General features: G+C 35.5%; 1 protein-coding gene across 1 annotated transcript; it reads right to left on the bottom strand.

The window, feature by feature from the left end:
* Nucleotides 1–3,369: 3,369 nt before the first annotated feature.
* Nucleotides 3,370–16,802, bottom strand: LOC108553643 (15-hydroxyprostaglandin dehydrogenase [NAD(+)]). The gene is made up of 7 exons (XM_017908628.1): nt 16,627–16,802; nt 10,089–10,209; nt 7,406–7,529; nt 5,910–6,016; nt 5,641–5,814; nt 5,021–5,175; nt 3,370–3,969 (listed from the first exon to the last, which is right to left on the bottom strand). The coding sequence occupies exons 2-7, from the start codon at nt 10,179–10,181 to the stop codon at nt 3,855–3,857; spliced, it is 768 nt and encodes a 255-aa protein (XP_017764117.1). The 5' UTR covers nt 10,182–10,209; nt 16,627–16,802; the 3' UTR covers nt 3,370–3,854.
* Nucleotides 16,803–21,037: the final 4,235 nt, after the last annotated feature.

The raw sequence follows: 21,037 nt of genomic DNA, 5'->3' as shown, positions 1-21,037 counted from the left end.
GCCGTTCGAGACTTACAATCTTCCCTTGTAATTCTCCCTATTAATTTTGTATTATCAAGGGGATAGAATTGACGAACGATAGCATAAATAATAAGAACAAAATTGGGTAAATATAATACAGGAATTTGGAAGAATTTTAGCCGAAAGTTGAACCGGAAGTTACATTTTGTGCGTGTCAATGACACGTGTTGACGTTCGTTTTTCTCTCGAATTTTTCTTTGCACAAAAATTCGACGAAATATATTTTTTGTTCGTATTGTATTAATAACCTTGAGGTAATAAATATGGTTTAAGCTTTCGATTTTTAAAATGAAAATTAGGAAACTTTCGTGTGAAAGGTAAAATTAGTTCTGAAAATAAACCTTGTAAAGGATAATGTTAGTTATGGGAAGAAGTTTCGTTTACCATATCCTTTTTTGTAAAAAAAAGCTATGCATTTTATTGGCTAGGCTTGCAACATACATTCCGAGCAAATCATAACAAAACCAACAATTTCCACTAGCTACCGACCGTGCCGTCGATTACGATTACGCAATGTTATATTCGAATGTGCTGTTGATCTTCGACCTTGAGTCCTGTAGATCCTCTTATTGCTCCTCCGATCGTCCACTAATTCGAGGGACCATTATAATCTCTCAAAAATCCATCGACCATTCCAGACCATTATTATTAAATATTCGAATAATCGATATCCTCGAATTTTCATGCAAAATATGATCGAGTCAATTTTCAATTTAATAAGGATCTCGAGGTCGTCACTTTAAAGTGATCTATACACGATTAAAGATACTGCAAAGTCCGCATCAATTTCCTGGTTTCAAAATACAGTATCGATTTCAACTCGCGTGCACATTAGTATCTCTTCGCAATACTTCTTCTGATACCGATCTTAATATATCTTCTTAACAGGTTTATTAACGTTCTTCGATACCAATAGTAAGAGGTAAATCAATCGTAAAAATACTAAGTAAAAGAATAGAATGATTACATCAACGATAAAAGAATAAAAGATTATATTAATTGTAAAAGATAAAAGAATAAACAATTAAAAATTAAGACGTAGATAAAAGATAGTTGATGAAAGGAAACGAATTCTAAATTTTTACTTCGCTGCGACCATAGAGATCGACGCAGTACGATATACTTTAGTGTGCATAGACAGCTAGATGCGCTACGGTGCACGGCTCAAGCGCGACTACTTCGACCACTGGCGAAAACTCGCGCCCCCCACCACCACGACCGCGAGTGAAAGGCGACTCCGTTACGCTGCGACTAATCACCGCTCTCCGTCGTGTCTGCGCGGCTCGGTGTTGGGGACAGTCTCTCGAACGGCCTTGAACGATCGCTCGACTTCGGACAGAGTATAATCGTCCGAACAGAAGCCGCGACGAGAATCTAAGGACGTTCGATCGAAGAATGGACGATTAAAATGCATAATAATTGTGACTTGTACGTCGAAGACACCGAGTTTAGGCCTCGATTCGTATCTAAACCTATGTTTGTTCGTTTCTTCTATTCCCGTTGGTCGCTCGAAGTTTAAAAGTTCGTAGAAAAATTACGCGCACGATTATGCTCGCGATCTCGGTTAAATCGTTTCGATCGACTCCCTCTTGCTCCATGATCGACCTTGTTTCTCAAAGACGTTCGATCCTTCGACTTCATCCATTCGTTGTGCTGGCTGGATTCGCGTGTTTACGAAACGACTTGCGTGTTCACACTTCGTCTTGTGCTTGTATTTGTCGAACGATGAGGGAAGCGTGAAAATATCGAGCAAACTCGCCGTGCCCGATGAACGCTGAGTATTTTTATCCGATGATTTTCACGAACTGGTCGCAGACGTGAACGCTCAATCTCGTGATTATCGCTTCGTTTTGTAAACTCGTAGAAAAATTGTATCTTATGGATGGAATGAATTTTCCTCGTCTTGGATACATTATCAGAATATTTCGTATCGATTTAAAATAGTGGACTGGATGTGTCGAGTCACTGATGTTATTACGCGTGATCTACGATCGAACTGTGATTAGAAAAAGGCGTGTAGAAAATTTCGAAAAACTTTAAACGCCTAATTTTTCGTGAACGTACCATCGATTTCTCTAAATACTCGCTATTAGTATATCCAAATATACGATTGCTTACATCCATATTGCGAATTGGACAGTTTCGTTTCAGGTAAGTACTTAAGTTTGAGCTACAAACGAACTGCTGGGCCACGAGAAAAGATTAATTGCTTGCTCGAAATCTTTTCTACCGTTTCTGCCTTATTACACTTCTATAAGCCTAACATAGAAAAAGAAAGAAACGCTTGTCGCTTGTTCGAGAACTTTTAACTTTAGCTCAAGTGTCGTAACCTCGTCCGATTTTTTTTTTCTCTCTTTCGAACAATCCAGATTAAAATTACGTATTTTCACACAATCTTAGATAAGAATTGTCAATAATACGCAATTTTACTTGCTGTATGAGAAAAGAAAAAAAGATATCGAATAAAGTGTAGTCTAAAACTTCGATTAAAAATACCTAGTCGGTGTACTATTAAAAAATTGGATACTCGTGGTTTCGAGGGTTTAGAAATGGCGTGGAAAAGTCCACTATACAACCTCCTTAAGTGTACTACGAACCATTGTACATGACTATCTAAGCAAAGGTCTTCGATTTTACAATCGTTCGAGAAGATCCTCGGTAAACCTGTCTTGCAGTGTCGCGTGACAAACATAATTAAAAAAAAGATCATCGAGGAAATATCTTACAAAGTATCGTGTCTTACGGGAACATATGGCGATTGTTGAGATATATAAAATCCGAAACGTCGGCTTTTCACATCGTCGAGACGTTATATAATCAGCTTGCAAATCCCCGTACTTAATTCTTCGCCGAAATGTCACTTAACCGACTCATAATTCACTCGCACGACTTACTCGACCCTTCGACCCGTCGCCATTTTCCTCCCTGGATACAGTGAATACAAAAAAAATCTGTTCGCGAACTTTCGGAAGTTTTGTAAAGGGAAACCTCATTTTTGTCTTCAATGTGTCGATAAAAATGATTTAAAAACCGCGCAAACATATTTTTTAATGGCACAGCGTTTAACGTGTTAAAATTCTTGGAAGATAAAATCCATTGAGGAAAATGGGAACATCGAGGAACACGCTTAATCAGGGCCGTATTTATAAATTTCACATACAAAAAGATCTATTCATAAATGAAAAATAAAATGAAAATTCTTCTTATTTAATTAAAACAAATTATTATAGAAACATCGACTTTCGATTTAAAATTTTCTGTAAATTAGATAAGTGTATGCCAATATTTTCTTTTCGTTTCATTGGAATAAATTGTTGAATGGAAACTAATGGTAAGAAAATTGAATATTTTTCATTTGAACACCTTGCTAGGGTCTTCAAAGGTATAAGTACGGCCCTGCGTTAAATTATCATATTGTTTGAACGGACGCTGTTCCTCTTAGACTTAATACGAACGCATAAGAACAAAGAAAAGGTCGTTTTCACCATACAAACTGTCTTCCGTAATCTTTGGTAAAGCGACTGTCGCTCCTCTAAACCTAAATGCGTAATCATGTTCCCGCACGTCCTCGCACGCTCTCTCACACCTCGATCCATCGAGTAGCTGTTGCGGTTTCCGGTGAAATCGGAAGTGACCCACGTACGAAAGCTTTAGCCGCTTTTTCACGCGATTGTTTCCCCTCTGCCTTTCTTCTTCGTGTTATTGATCGAGTGAGAGAGAGGGAGAGAGGGAGAGAGACGTTTCGCCGGTTGTGAATTATAACCTCGGTACAGTATCGCGATTATGGTACGGCAGTTATCTGTATTCAAGCGAGAGAGGATCCAATCAGGATCTTAGTTCTTCTGGAATGTGATCTCGTGAGGAGGCTGTTCCTTCTCCACCAGCCACACACTTCCGCTCTTGCCTGTGTCCAGGATCTGGATCAACGCCTGAGCCACGTGCTCCGCTCTGAAAAATTTTGCATTGTTGATAAAACAGCTATATTTCAAAAAATTTCGTTGGAAATTTAAAAGAAAAATTATTTTCTTAAAAATCTTCACAGAATTTCGTATGGAGACTTTTATGATATACGTATATTAATAATATTTCATAAATTTCGTGAATTTTTTTTTAATTCGATAAAGCACGTGCTAATTGTATTAATAAAGGATTTGTGTCGAAGTAAAGAGATACGTTTCACAGGGAGAATTGAAAAAGATAGCTAAAGAATTAAATAATTTTGTTGAAATTTTAAAAAATAGGCACACTATAAAAGAATTCTATATTTAGTTAAAATTTTTGTGTCTGAAAATTCTGTGAAAATCGATTGGATTTGTAGGAAGTTATTTTTAAATATCTCAATAATTCGGATTGCAATTAGATTTAACTGGACCATTGAAAGGGGATATATTCAGTAATTTTATGTCACCCGGTAGATCTGAAGCCGAGTGCCTTATTGATCGTTGGCATATTTATAAAGCTGTAACTGCCTATTTATATATAATTTATCAATAAATAATATTTTTCCTCATATTTGTCAACAATGTTTAAAAAACAAGATAAAACAAGCTATCGTTTACTATTAATTAAAAATAACCTAATAATTAAAATTTCTCGGAGAATCTTATACAGTTATAAATTATGTTATTATGTTATTAAAAGAAGATTCTAAAATGCATAAATACTGATAATTAAAATAATATAAATATCACGAATTCAATAATAAATAATCACGTAATATCGTAACACATTCGTATCTCACAAAAATATTTTTCCATTTCAAAGAGGATTCTAAAATACGCAAATACCGATATTAAAATTCGTATATCGATGTAAACAATTAACAATTAAAATGTTTCAATTAAAATATCGCAAATGCCAATAATTTAATAATAAATAATCGCGTATGTATAGTAATACATTTTCACAGGAATATTTTTCCATTTCGTAAATAAATAATTTTGCAATATTTTAAGGTTGTTATTGGAAATATTAATCGAAATATTATCATATTTATTACCTTTGAGGAACTATGTTGGCAGCGTCACAGATCCAGGCGTCTACGTATCGGGCCCAGAGCAGCTGTTTACTGACGTCTCCTAATAATTTATAATCTGTCGCACTTGGACACAATGCCATCACCTTCACGCCAGTTGAGTCCACGTGAAATTGGTGCTATGGCAAACGACAACAATACATGATCCCGCGGTTTCCGATCTTTCAAATTCGAAAGACGACGTCGTCATTTCCATTAACCCGTATTCTCCCAATCTACTCTTCTCTCTTTTCCCGCCGAAAAAATCTCTAATGAAAAATTGAGAGTTTCTTAAAAATTCCTGTCGAAATTAAATTTAATTCAAATCATCTTAGCTCAGAACAATTATAAAACAATCTTCTAAATACTTCACTTTGTCAGGCTTTTCTCGACTAACTTGTCCTTGAAATGCACTTTTCATGTTTTCTGATATTGACGAATAAAAAGATAAACGAACGTTGAGATCGAAAAATGAATAAATAAATAAATTATAGAATAAATATTTCTTTTATTCTCGGATAAAAGTATTTACTCCACGATTCGTGCATAGAAATGGACCTTTTATAAAAATCGTAAGGGTGGTTTTCGAACGGCGATTAATTTACCCCAATGGCTCTGGTGAAGTTGACGATTGCCGACTTGGTGGCAGAGTAAATTGGAACACTGGCATAAGGGTTTATGCCGGCATTGCTTCCGATATTAACCACGGTTCCACCCTGGCCGCCCCTGTCCGTTCCCATAAATCGCTGCGCGAGCAAAGTCCCGCGGATCACGCCATTCTGCAATAATTTCAACAAAGACCGCGTGCAGATAAATCAGGAAATTAAAAGGGAGCCGAGAATTCGCTGGGAAAGCGTTGGAGATAAATACTCACGACGTTGATGTCGACTTCCAGTTCCCAGAACCGATCGTTCATGATTCCTGCGTTGTTAACGACGATGTCGATGTGGCCAAATGTGGAGAACGTCGTTCGAAACGATTCTGCATATGCAAATCGATTAGTATACCATTAAAAATCGAGTCTATTGCGTAATTGAATTTTTAAAATAAAATGTATAATGAATTGTATCATAATAAATTCTTACATATTATATTGCAACAAATTAATTAAATTATTATTGTATTATAACAATGTAATTCGCGTTTGTAAGTATCGTTAATATTATTAATAAGTATTATTATTTCCAGAGTTAGGTATATATGGTGTCTCGTAAATTTTATTTTAAAAATTCACTCATGCGAGTGCACTGTGGATAATGAATTTATATTAATTCTTACATATTATAATTGTATTATATTATAAATGTAATAGTAAAATATTATATGAGATTGTACAATATATTACAATTATATTACAATTAAAATTTCTATTATTGAAAATTTATGGTATGAGAATATAGTAAAATTTATTATACTTCATTGTCCACAGAGTACTATTGCGTAATTGAATTTTTAAAATAAAATGTATAATGAATTGTATCATAATAAATTCTTACATATTATATTGCAACAAATTAATTAAATTATTATTGTATTATAACAATGTAATTCGCGTTTGTAAGTATCGTTAATATTATTAATAAGTATTATTATTTCCAGAGTTAGGTATATATGGTGTCTCGTAAATTTTATTTTAAAAATTCACTCATGCGAGTGCACTGTGGATAATGAATTTATATTAATTCTTACATATTATAATTGTATTATATTATAAATGTAATAGTAAAATATTATATGAGATTGTACAATATATTACAATTATATTACAATTAAAATTTCTATTATTGAAAATTTATGGTATGAGAATATAGTAAAATTTATTATACTTCATTGTCCACAGAGTACTATTGCGTAATTGAATTTTTAAAATAAAATGTATAATGAATTGTATCATAATAAATTCTTACATATTATATTGCAACAAATTAATTAAATTATTATTGTATTATAACAATGTAATTCGCGTTTGTAAGTATCGTTAATATTATTAATAAGTATTATTATTTCCAGAGTTAGGTATATATGGTGTCTCGTAAATTTTATTTTAAAAATTCACTCATGCGAGTGCACTGTGGATAATGAATTTATATTAATTCTTACATATTATAATTGTATTATATTATAAATGTAATAGTAAAATATTATATGAGATTGTATAATATATTACAATTATATTACAATTAAAATTTCTATTATTGAAAATTTATGGTATAAGAATATAGTAAAATTTATTATACTTCATTGTCCACAGAGTATTATCGCGTAATTTAATTTTTAAAATAAAATTTACGAGATATGTAATGATAATAATGTTGATATTAACATAATTATATAATGTAAATAAATTGTAGTAAATTCGTGAATCTTTACCCTCGAACTGCGAGTAGTCTGTAACGTCACAGTGACAGAAGATTACACAATCCTTTCCGTATTCCGTGGACAAAGCTTCCGCCAGTTTCTCGCCCTCTTCCGCGTTTATGTCGCATATAGACACCTGTGTGTAAACATAAATATAAATATACATAGCAAACGCGAAATTTAAACAAATATTTATTACAGAGAAAAGTTATTTTTCCCATTTAATTCTAGAACCATAATTACACGTTAATAATAATGCGTACACAATTTACAATTACATAGAATATAAAGTTTGCAGATTAATAAAAGAGAAAATTAAACTTTTGCACTTAGTATATATATTTTATGGTTTATGTATACTATAGCAGCCAGTTACAGCAATACTAATATTTACGAAAAATAATAAATGAAATTTTGAAGAAATACTGATTTTATTACCACGAAATAAAATCGGAATTCATTATAACTTAATTTAATTTTAATTTTTGCAATTTTCTACAGGGTGAAATTTTCCAAAATAATTTGGAGGAAATACTGATTTTATTACCACTAAATAAAATCGGAATCCATTATAATTTAATTTAATTTTAATTTTTGCAATTTTTTACAGGGTGAAATTTTCCAAAATAATTGTGTTATGGTGAAATTGTGTTTTCTATAGTTTCTCTTGTATTTTTCTCTGGGATACGCTGTGCTACAGATGTTTTCAGTATCTTTTTGCCGAAATGGTACGCCAATGTAAGTACCAGGCCTCTAGTTATGGGAAAAAACTTTCTGAAGTTCTAAAAATTAATTTTGCCAAAAAGCTATAGGTTCTCAAAGATGATAGAAGAATTTGAAATCTCGTATTTTAATTTCTCTGGTATTTCCAGATGTAAAAATATAAGGGGAACTAAAATTTCAATCTCAACTTTCCAATTTCCTGATCATTCCTCCACTTTTCTTAATAGGAAACGTCTATCACAACTCTGGAGTTAAAAATGCAAGATTAATTAAGGCTCCAACAACCCTCAGTGTCTCAATTTTCTGATCACTCTTCCCAACTGCCTTAATGGAAGCTACTAAAAATGCAAGATCAATAATACCACAACCCCAAACTTTTCAATTTTCTAATAACCCTCTACACTTTATCTTTTATGGGGATTTATTTAAAAATAAATTACTATTTTAGCAATTCCTTAACTTTCTTCCCCTCTTTTCCAGATAAAGATGTTCACATAAAAATTCTAATCTCAAAGATGTCAAATTAATTTGTATTCCAGCAACCCCTAGTTTGGAATTTTCTGATAACTTTGTTCCCCCTTTCTCATATAGAAATGTTCATATAAAAATTCTAGTATCAAAAATGCAAAATTAATAAGTATTTCAGCAACTCCTAGTTTGGCATTTTCTCATAACTTTGTTCCCCTCTTTTCCAAATAAAGATATTCATATAAAAATTCTAGTGTCAAAGATGTAAAATTAATTTGTATTTCAGCAACTCCTAGTTTGGAATTTTCTCATAACTTTGTTCCCCTCTTTACCAAATAAAGATGTTCATATAAAAATTCTAGTGTCAAAGATGTAAAATTAATTTGTATTTCAGCAATCCTTAGTTTAAAATTTTCTGATAACTTTGTTCCCCCTTTTCCAAATAGAGATATTGATATAAAAATTCTAGTGTCAAAAATGTGAAATTAATTATTGTTTTAGCAACTCGTAATTTCTTCATTTTCTTGTTAATTGTTCATGAATTTTTCATTAAGGAAGATATTCGTAAAAGGTTATGGGGGTAGAAATTTCTTTGATGTCTGGACGCAATTATTTTTCGCACGCAATGCACGATAAAAACGCGTGATGGCTGTCGTTAATATGAAAATATTGTTGCATGGAAGTCGGTCAGAAAATGAGATAAAGCTTCTTCTACGATGGGGAGCGATCTAAATATAATCCGGATATTTTCGAGCACTGAAACATTCATGGAACGATATACTAAGTCAAGGTTGTATCCTTAAGGAGGTTTCGCGAAATATAACTACATCCTCTCCAGGTTCTCCTTAGTCCTCTATTAATACTGCTCTTTTTATAGGTACTACGTGCTATGGGGTAAACCCGTATCAACGCCACTTTGTTTAATGAAAATTGCGCTGTAAAGATTTCATTGCACCCTCGTTGAAAACATCACCCTTCTCCCTCGATATTCTCCCTTTTATCTCAACTATTTCATCTTCTTTTTTCCTCGTTGAACCATTATTAATCGAATTTTGTGAAAGTTTTGTGAGAAAAGATAGAATGGAAACTTAGGAATTTTTGAAATTCTAAAATTTATTTTAACGAAGATTTTAGAATTTTCTAATTTCTTTGAGAGAATATTTTGCAATTATTTAATAGCTTTAGGACAAAATTTTAGAATTTTTTAAATTCTTTAAAAGAAAATTTTGAAATTTTTTAATTTCCTTAAGAGAAGTTTTCTGTTTACATTTTTCTTCGTGAAAAGATTTTTTGAAAGAATTTTGCAGCTTCTGAGGAAAATAATTGCGCAGGTATTTTTGTTTAAACAGTTAAAGAAAGGGGAAAGAAAAAGTAATAAAATGAAAATAAATAAATGAATAAAAATATGAGAGAAAATTTTGGATTCTTTAAAAATATTTCCTCTACCCCGATTTTAATTTATTCTTCGAGTTTAGAAATAGAATTTTTTCTTTTCTTTACTTACCATCGCGCCTTTATTCAATAATTCCACGGCACAGGATTTACCGATACCGGAAGCGGCGCCCGTCACCAGGGCAACTCGCCCTTTTAGGTCCATCTTCTTCAGTCCCTTGTCAATTATCCGTCTGTAAATGAAAAAACATGACAGCGAGCTATTCCCGTCATATTTTTCGCTTGAAAACAAACCTCCTATCTTTCCAATAATAATTCCAATATCCCCTTCAAGATTATACACAAAACTTTAAAAAAGTACAATAAAATAATAATTTCAAAACAAAGAATCAAAAGTATCTATAAAAATTGAGAAAGCTATAATAAAATAACAATTTGAAAATAATAAATCACTTCAGATTATTTAGAAAAATTTAAGGAAATCCAATAAAATAATAATTTCGAACAAGGAATCACTTCAAAACTATCTACAAAAATTTAAAAACATATAGTAAAATAATATTTTTCAAATAAGAAATCCATCAAACAATTTTAATTTATACCCCCTCCCTATTTCATGAAAAAAGAAGGAATTTGAATATAGAACTACTAAAATAATTGTAAACAAGTATCGGAATTACACAATTTTCTAAGGAATCCTCTAATATTCTAATTTCCTCAACGACACATTTCACTCGTGAATTACTCGATGCCTATTTTCTAAAATAACCAGATTTCGTGGAAATTCGGGTAAAAGTAGATGCAATAGGTTCGGCGTCTAGGTATCATCGTGAATGCGCCACGGAAACCGCGAGCAAACGACTTCCGGTCCGCTGCGACGTGTGACCGGGAGTACGGGCGAAATCGAGTTTCAGCGTCTCGTTATAATCATTTCGTACTCGACTTCCCGGCGACGATGGGGATGCACGTTCGGAAATAAAGGCGCGTGACTCACCGAATCCGCTTCGAACGAGCCCACACGCTTCGGCGTGCTGTGTCTACCGCCTGCATTTCCACGAGGAAACCACGTCATCGCGAGCGTGCAGTCGTATGGTTTGCTCGAAACAAGAGCGACATGGCTAGAAGATTCGTAGGCTCGTGTTGTGACGAGAGATTGCTCAGAATTGGAAAATTTGGTAAATTTTTTGGTAATATCTTGGCAATTTGAGTATTCGAATTATATCGATTGATGGTATTATAAATGATGTATGTGGCAATTGAAAAATTTTGAAAATTTTGTACAGAAATTACGTCGTTTACTTGTATTGTGATGAGGTGGTGGAGAATTGGAAAAATTTGGTAAATTTTTGGTAATATCTTGGCAATTTGAGTATTCGAATTATATCGATTGATGGTATTATAAATAATGTATATGGCAATTGCAAAATTTTGAAAATTTTGTACAGAAATTACGTCGTTTACTTGTATTGTGATGAGGTGGTGAAGAATTGGAAAAATTTGGTAAATTTTTGGTAATATCTTCACAATTTGAGTATTCGAATTATGTCGAGTGTTTGTATTATGAGTAATGTAGATAAGGATTGCAAAATTCTGATAGATTTATACAGGAAATTTTGAAAATTTGAATACACAATTTGCGTCATTTATTTGAATTGTGACGAGGTTGTTGAAAATTGGAAAAATTTGGTAAATTTTTTGGGAATGTGTTGACAGTTTGGGTACTCGAATTATGTCGATTGCTTGTATTATGAATGAAGTAGGTGAGAATTGCAAAATTTGGATAGTTTTATATAGGAAATTTTGAAAATTTGTGTCCACAAATTGCGGTGTTTACTTGTGTTGTGATGAAATGGTTGAGAATTGGAAAAATTTGATCAATTTTTAAGTAGGTGAGAATTGCAAAATTTGGATAGTTTTATATAGGAAATTTTGAAAATTTGTGTCCACGAATTGCGGTGTTTACTTGTGTTGTGATGAAATGGTTGAGAATTGGAAAAATTTGATGAATTTTTTGGTAATATCTTGGCAGTTTGAGTAAAATGATGTTTGTATTATGAATGATAGTTTTATATAGGAAACTTTGATAATTTGAGTACACAAATTGCGGTGTTTACTTGTGTTGTGATGAAGTGGTTGAAAATTGGAAAAATTTAGTATTCTTATAGAAAATATCTTGGAAGTTTGGGTATTCGAATTATGTTGTTTATTTGCACTGTGAATGGGAAAAACTTTGAAAATTAGGGTATTATAATTGTATAATACATACTTTGTGAATAATGTGAATAAAAATTGTAAAAATTTAACATTTTTATATCAGGAGTTAGACATGGAAGAAAATAGCAAAATTTTGTAATTTTTCATATATGTAATTCAATTAATTTTGATTTTTAATATATTATGAATTGATTTTTAATTGCCATGATTCATAACTCGCCATATTTTTTGGCAAAAGGTAAAGAATTTCAGAAATTTAATATAACAGGAATGTAAATATTGTAACAATTGTAACAGGTTCATAAAACTAGTTAATGTGGTACTCGTTATACTTAAGAGCAGAATGTTGCTCGAGTATGCGAGTAAAAGATAATAAAAGAAATTCTGATTTTAATGATTCTTTAAAGTACTTAAAATTTTCTGTAGTCGAAACGTGATCATCTGTCGTTCCCCCATGAATCATAGATTTTATCTTCCTCAAGTAATTTACATAATGGGAATACGTTCTGTTAACTATGGTCCTAGCCAGGCAAGTGTGCTCGTTACTGCCACGGAACACGAAAATTCGCCGATATATACCATTTATCTACAAACTTCTAAAAACTCTAGCAATACGCAAAGAAATATATCCCATTTTTCACTCGTTATCTTACATAACCGCGTCAAGACCTTGGAATATAGAGAAAATAAGAAGGAAAATAGTATATGCAAATGAGCAAACCCATGTGCATGAAAATTACCTATTTCAATGTATCTTTATTAAAAAATTATCACAATCCTGCATAATTAATAAAATCTTGGAATACACATAAAACTCAAATGAAAATATTTACATTTACAAAGAACCACTTACATATACATCCATCCAAAATCCAAAAATTTTAATTTCAAAAGTTCAAAAATTTCTACAATTTGTGTTAAATTGGCAAAATTCATATAGAAATATATTGACCTCAAGAAACCTCAAATAATTTCCAAAAATCCTTCACAATCAACAAAATCTTACATACCTATTTAACACGATTCCAACAAATTCAACAAATATATAAAAAATCAAAACCAAGATATTTATATAGCATCCACAAACAAATGAATCCATATACCCATTTCAATCGGATCAAATTATCCAAAATTTCCATGGCTTTTTCCATATCCAATAAAATCGATTCAAACAAAAAAGATATCACTATCATCAGTAGCTTCATGATAAAAAAATTCCCATAATCATACCAGAATAACCTAGTCCATTAAAATACTCATCATAATCTACCAAAATCCTGTTTCATCTCTCCTACGCAAACAACAATATTCAATAGTCACCAAAAATCATCAATTCAGCATCCCATCAGAAACTTAATAACAAAAAAAAATTCCCATAATCATACCAACACAACCCAATATAATATTTTATTCATCATAATCCCCTAAAGACCTCTTGAATCTACCCTTCAAAACCATTAAACGAAATAAACAACAATGTCCCATATAGTTATCCAAACTCATCAACCCAGCATCCCATCAGAAGTATAGTAACATCAGAAGCTTTATGGTAAAAAAATTTCCACAAATTACCAACACAATCCAGTCCAATAAAATATTCATCATAATCCCCCAAAGACCTTATCTACCTACCCTTCAGAACCATTAAACAACGATATCCCATATAGTCATTCAAAATTATTAACCTATCATCCTGTCATTATGGTAAAAAAATTTCCATAAATTACAATACAGCCTAATCCAATAAAATATTTATCATAATCCTTCAAAGACCTCCACCTACCTTATAAAACCATTAAATGAAATAAACAACAATATAGTCATTCAAAATCATCAATCCAACATCCCATTAGAAGGTTTATGGTAAAAAAATGTCCATGAATTACAATATAAACTAATCCAATAAAATATTTATCATAATCCCCCAAAGACCTCTACCTCATACCCTATAAAACCGTTAAATAAAATAAACAACAATATCCCATATAGTGATCCATAATCATCGACCCAGCATCCCATCAAACTCAACATGAGACGCGTTATGGTAAAAAAAATTTCCACGAATTACCAGCAGAACCCGATGCAATAAAAATAAAATATTCATCATAATCCCCCAAAATGCTGCATCATCTACCCCAGCAAGAAAAGGAGGAAAGAAAACTCGGGAATGAAATAAACACGCGAGGCTAGAGGATACCAGGGCATCCGCAGCGGCTGTCGGAGATAGCGAGGGAGTGGGAGAGAATTTCACGCGGGCAGAGTGGCGGATTCGAAACGCCCCGCCGTCTGAACCACCCTCGCGCGCGAGCGAGCGAAACAGCATCACGCAGCTTCGTTTAATATTGCAGCCGGCGTGACAGCGGCACGAGCGGCGTGTCTGGCAGCCGTAGATAAACCGGCGGACACGTTTCCGACCTGTGGCCGTCAAAAAAGGCCCGATCTAAAAAATTCACACGACGCCTCGATCGCTCGATATCCGCTAGAGAACGCCGCCGGAGCTGCCACGCACCTCTCCACTTTCACCTACGCTCCTCCTCGAAAACACTCGACCACCATTAAGCTCCCGGTTCCCACCACCCAGACACAGACGTGTGCACGCCTTTCCATCTTTCTCCCGTTTTTCCATTTTTTCCCCTCTTTTCCTCCAGGAAAGTCGAGCAGTCCTCTGGGAAAAAATCCCCGACGCGGAGAACCGCGTCTGCGAAACAGAGAGAGAGAGAGAGAGAGAGAGGGAGAGTCACAAAGAAGCCAGCCCGCGGCCATCGAGTGGTCCCGAGAAAGTAGCTTTGAATATTCTTCAATTCTTTGAGCACGACGCCAGGCTGGAATTTCCACTGTTCCGTCTGGTGGAACGGGAGACGTCTATGGGGTTGCGGTCTCAATGGTCGGCGCGAGAGGAGTTCAAACTTCTCCCGACTGGTTTTTGTTGGTTTATCTCGTTGCTTGGGAAAGTCTGAGTCCCGGCAGTTATCGAGCCACGGCAGTCTGGTCTTGGTTTGCGTTTCGCATTTTTCTGCACAAGTGCTGCGCCGAGGGTTGGTTAGACAGGCTACGGTTTGCGGTGAATAATTGGATGTCGAATGGGATTCGCGGATGAGACTTTGCAGGTGCCAGGTTTTACCTGATGGATTTGACTCGGCCTTTCGAATCGCAAGCTTTTAGAAGGATTTTCTATCTGCTCAGAGGTAAGATTGGATCTCCACGAGGTCTGGTTGATAGATAGACAGGCTGATTTTTGCGCGTATATGAGGAGAGATATGGATTTCTGAGGTTGTCAAACTTTAGCCGATGACTTGGTCCAAGTTTTGAAATAGAAGTCAGGATTTAGGGTAGGTTTCCAAGAGGTCTGGTTTGGAATAAGCGACTTTTCAGGAGACATGTCTTCCCAGAGATTGTACACGCCACAAAGTGGATTTGTCTTCGAGATCTCTACTCATCCTCTTGATTTACTGCACACGGGGTTAGCTTCTACGTATATCGTTTTCACTGGAAAACCTATTCTCTTCTGGATTTCACGTCATTTCCGAATATCCATAAGATAGCGCCAAGTTAGACAACTGTTTAGGTCTGTCTAAAACAGGAAACACCAGAGAAGTCTCCTAAAATAGACTCGCCAAACGAGCAGCAACTAGACGTAGCAGATGAAGGGACTTGGTCTTGCAGATACCCTGTCAGCAACTTCGTTCTAATTCTGATCTGACTCTCCTAAGTCCTCTCCGAGTCCTCGACATAAAACCGTAAAATAGGAGTACAAAGTGCCCAGTATTCTGCCCGAAACTACAAAACCCAGGGGTCTAAATAGACCTCGTAACGAGAATCCTCCGCGTTCCTTCGGAGTCCAGCCCTCTAACCCTGATCCTCGCGTCTCCCAATTATCCCGTCACGAGAAGAACCTAGACTAGCCTTACCTCGTACCTTGCACTTGGGATACAACCCCCAACGACCAGGAGCGTGACTTCGCTATGACTATACAACCCTCATCCCCAACTCCAAGCAACGGGAGAATCACTAACACCCAACCTCCATGATAAATCTTCAGATGGAAAATAGAAACTCATCGATCTCCTGTCTGACTTTGAACATAGAAGCTTAGAAATCGGTGATCCAAGTACACCTTACAACGCCAACAATAGAAGACCCACTGACACCCCCAATCATCACGATGAATCCTCAGATTGAAAACGAAATCTCACCTTTGAACGCGTCCACAAGAGTCTCCTCGTTCCTCTACAACGAGACTTGCTCATATCTTACCTCAAAGCTTAGGGTCTGATATGCTACGACCATTAACTTGACTTCACGATGACATCCATGCTGAATGCCCAAATTGAGAATGCAGACTCACCAAGCTCCGTGCCTCTTTCGAACAACAAAACCTTCCCCGAGTGCACCTCATCAACTTAGATACCTTGAACCCCAGACGTCCTGCGTCGTACCTTCCACTTGGGATCCTTCCCTCGACGAGTGAGCCGTGTCGCAACAGGCAGACCGCGTCGAAAGCGAAACGACCGGTCGAACGACGACGACGGGTAGCGCTGCGAAGGTGTGTGTATGTGTGTGTGCGCGCGCGCGTGTCTCTCGCGAGCTAGCTTCCCCGACAAGGTGTGGTTGACGGCCGCGGACGCACTGGCTCGCAGTGCTCCGCCGCCTTTCACTGCCGCCCTGTGAACGCACACACCCCGCGTTGGCTCGATATTGATTGGCGGCGGTCGCGTGCCACGTGACTTTTACGTGGGCCGCCACGGGGACGCGGCGGTGTGCGTGGGTGCGCGCGTGTGTGTACGGAACAGCGATTTCGCGGGTAACGGTGAGCGCGCCCTCGCCCTCGCAGCAGCCCTTAACCTTCGGACGTGGTTTTTGTTTCGCGGCCCCGATACCGCCGGCCCGATACGCTTTCGATCGGCAACGACCCCGCCCTGTCGCGCCACCGGATCCACGATTTAAGGGATGCTCTTTTCGGTTCGTTAAGCCTTCGTGCTATCAGGCGTCCATCGAGCGTGGTCGCGGCCATTGGCGAGCGTGTGCTTCGTTGGCAGTCCTGTGTTTTGGCTTCGCTCGAAGGGATCACCGATGGGGGGTTTTGGTTGCAGTTTCGGCTTGTCCTTGGTGAGCGGGTGATTGAATTTTTGGGATGGGTTGAAAGATTCACGGGTGGGATTTGGTTGAAGTTCTGGGTCGGCTTTGGTGATCGAGTGATTGGATTTTTGGGTTGCTTCGAAGAAGCGATGGCTAGGGTTTTGGGTTGTTAGCAAAGGTTGCTTTGGATAAGGACTTTTGAGTCGTTCTCGAGGGTGGTTAGGTTATTTAGTTTTACGGGAGTGATGGTTAAAAGTTTGGATTGTTCAAAGGGATAAATTTAAATTTTGAGTACTTTTATAAGGGTGGTAGTTGATTTTTTGAGTCGTTAGTAGGTTAGGTTGGACTTTGGGTCTTCCTCAATGGTAATTAGATTTTTCAGTTGTTTTGGTGGGGCGATGGTTGAGAGTTTGGATTGTTCAAAGGGATAAATTTAAGTTTCAAGTACTTATAGAGCTGTGGTAGATGAGTTATTGAGTTTTTGACAGGTTAGGTGGGACTTTTGGGTCTTTCTTGAGAGTGGTTGAGTTATTTAGTTTTGTAGGCGTAATGGTTGAAAGTTTGGATTGTTCAAAGGGATAAAATTTAAGCTTTGAGTACTTTTATAAGGGTAGTAGTTGATTTTTTGAGTCGTTTACAGGTTAGGTTAGACTTTTAGGTCCTCCTCGAGGGTAATTGGATTTTTCAGTTGTTTTGGTGGAGCGATGGTTGAGAGTTTGGATTGTTCAAAGGGATAAGTTTAAGTTTTAAATACTTATAGAGCTGTGGTAGATGAGTTATTGAGTTTTTGACAGGTTAGGTAGGACTTTTTGGTCTTTCTTGAGAATGGTTGAGTTATTTAGTTTTGTAGGCGTAATGGTTGAAAGTTTGGATTGTTCAAAGGGATAAAATTTAAGCTTTGAGTACTTTTATAAGGGTAGTAGTTGATTTTTTGAGTCGTTTACAGGTTAGGTTAGACTTTTAGGTCCTCCTCGAGGGTAATTGGATTTTTCAGTTGTTTTGGTGGAGCGATGGTTGAAAGTTTGGATTGTTCAAAGGGATAAATTTAAGTTTCAAGTACTTATAGAGCTGTGGTAGATGAGTTATTGAGTCTTTGAAAGGTTAGGTGGGACTTTTGGGTCTTTCTTGAGAGTGGTTGAGTTATTTAGTTTTGTAGGAGTAATGGTTGAAAGTTTGGATTGTTCAAAGGGATAAGTTTAAGTTTTAAGTACTTATAGAGCTGTGGTAAATGAGTTATTGAGTCGTTGACAGGTTAGGTAAAACTTTTGGGTCTTTCTTGAGGATAATTAGATTTTTCAGTTGTTTTGGTGGAGCGATGGTTGAGAGTTTGGATTGTTCAAAGGCATAAGTTTAAATTTTGAGTACTTATAGAGCTGTGGTAGATGAGTTGTTAAGTCGTTGACGGGTTAGGTTAGACTTTTGGATCCTCCTCGGGGATAATTAGATTTTTCAGTTGTTTTGGTGGAGCGATGGTTGAGAGTTTGGATTGTTCAAAGGGATAAGTTTGAGTTTTGAGTACTTTTACAGGTGAGGTAGGTGATTTTTTGAGTCATTGACAGGTTAGGTTAGACTTTTAGGTCCTCTTCGAGGGTAATTGGATTTTTCAGTTATTTTGCTAAAGTGATAGTTGAAAGTTTGGGTTGTCTAAAGGCATAGGTCTCAGTTTTGAGTATTTTTAGGGGGACAATAGGTCCCTAGAGTTTTTGAATCTCTATAGGTTAAATTAGAGTTGCAAATTGTTCTACACATGTGATTGAGATTTGCATTGTTTTAGAGAAGGAATGATTAAAATTTTTGATGTTACAAAGACATAGATTCAAGTTTCGAGTCGTCTATCTATAAAACACCTGTTTTCTAGAAGAAATTGGAAGAGTTGAATTTTTGAGTTATCGAAGGGGACTTAATTTTGAATAAATTTAGATTGTATGGCGATCAAAGTATAATATCTTCTTGAAGAATGGTGTGCTCGTTGAATGTAGTTATTGGTTTGTCTTCCGAGGTCTGAAAACCTTTTATATTTTATTCATTGCTCCAGGACTGATACAGTTGTTGAACATTGCGGCATCATTAGGATTTTCAATGTCGAAATGCACGTGAGAAATTGCATCGACGCGTTATAACGTCTCATCATTCGTCTGTGCCAGACTTAACAGTCGTTGTAAAGTGTTTTGAGATAACTATGCACGAACGAGGATGTGCGTTACATGCTATTTCGCATCCGTTTGCTACGCTTCTCGTTTAGGGTGCGCTGCGTGTGATTGCAAGGGGTTGATTAAGCGTTTGGGGTTGTATCTCGTGTTTCCGTACAGGGATTTTTATTTGACGTAGGGAATGATGCTGCAGGGGAATGGTGCAAATATTTTCGTGAGAAGAAATTCGCTGTATTCCCTGTAAAACAATGTTTGATTTCAATTTCTAAGAACAAATATATTCCTCCGCAATAATTATACTTTTTGGTTTATTTTGTACAAAAATATTTGCATTTTATTCATATTTTTCTTATAATAATTAAACTTTCATGTAATAACAAATTAATGCAATTAATTTATATTTATATGTATACCACAAGCAGGAAATCAAATCATTCAATCTGTTCATTGATAATCTTCCAACAATAATTGAACAATCCATCTCTAAACTTTTAATTGACAGACTTCATTATCATTAGCTTGATTACCAATCGAATCGCACTTTTACAACCTTGCAAATTCTAGGTACCATAAGCACCAATACCTATTTTATTGCAGAACTTCTGAGAATGATTAAACAATTCATTCATACTAGAAATCCTTTCCCCAAACTCTAAATCACACACAACACCACTATTACCTTAATTATTAATCGAATTACACCTTTACAATTTTGCAAATTCTGGACACCACAGATACCAAATCCTCTTTCACTGCGAAACTTCTAAGAATGATTAAATAATCCAGCCATGATACAAATTGTTTCTCTAAACCTTTGATCACAGACCACATTCGCCATTACCTTAATCACCAATCGAATCACACCTTTATATCTTTGCAAATTCTAGACACCACAGACACCGAAACTTCTTTCACTGCGAAATTTTCAACAATAATTGAACAATGTATCTACACTAAAAATCTCATCTCCAAACCTTTAATCACACATCACATTCATGATTACCTCCATCACCAATCGAATCACACCTTTGCAATTTTCTAAATTCTATGCACCATAAGCACCGAAATCTTTTTCACTGGGAAATTTCAAACAATATTTAATTAACTGATCCACGTTAAAAATCCCATCTCCAAACCTTTAATCATAACCACATTCATTATTACTTTGATCACCAATCGAATCACATCTTTACAACCTTGCAAATTGTAGGCACCATAAGCACCGAAACTTCTTTCACTGCGAAATTTTCAACAATAATTGAACAATCTATCCACACTAAAAATCCCATCTACAAACCCTCGATTAAAGACTACTTCACCATTACCTTAATCACCAATCGAATCACACCTTTATATCTTTGCAAATTCTATACACCAAGGTAACGAAATCTCTTTCACTGGGAAACTTCAAACAATATTTAATTAACCCTCTATGTACCGAATATATATTTTCCTTGGCTATAAGAATGGTATGTAACATAAAATCAACAAATATCAACCAATAAATTCAGCAGATTTGACAATTTTATTATAACGAGTTCATATTGAAAGTTTGAATTAACAACGTTTGTACTATTGTGCCAAGATAATGTGCAATAGATAGACAAGATAATTTTCCACG

Source organism: Eufriesea mexicana, unplaced genomic scaffold, assembly GCF_001483705.2.
Source record: "Eufriesea mexicana isolate 0111107269 unplaced genomic scaffold, ASM148370v2 scaffold11618, whole genome shotgun sequence".
In the NCBI taxonomy this organism is placed as follows: domain Eukaryota; kingdom Metazoa; phylum Arthropoda; class Insecta; order Hymenoptera; family Apidae; genus Eufriesea; species Eufriesea mexicana.
The sequence above is the reverse complement of the archived record's forward strand: the minus strand, read 5'-3'. Positions and strand labels throughout refer to the sequence as shown.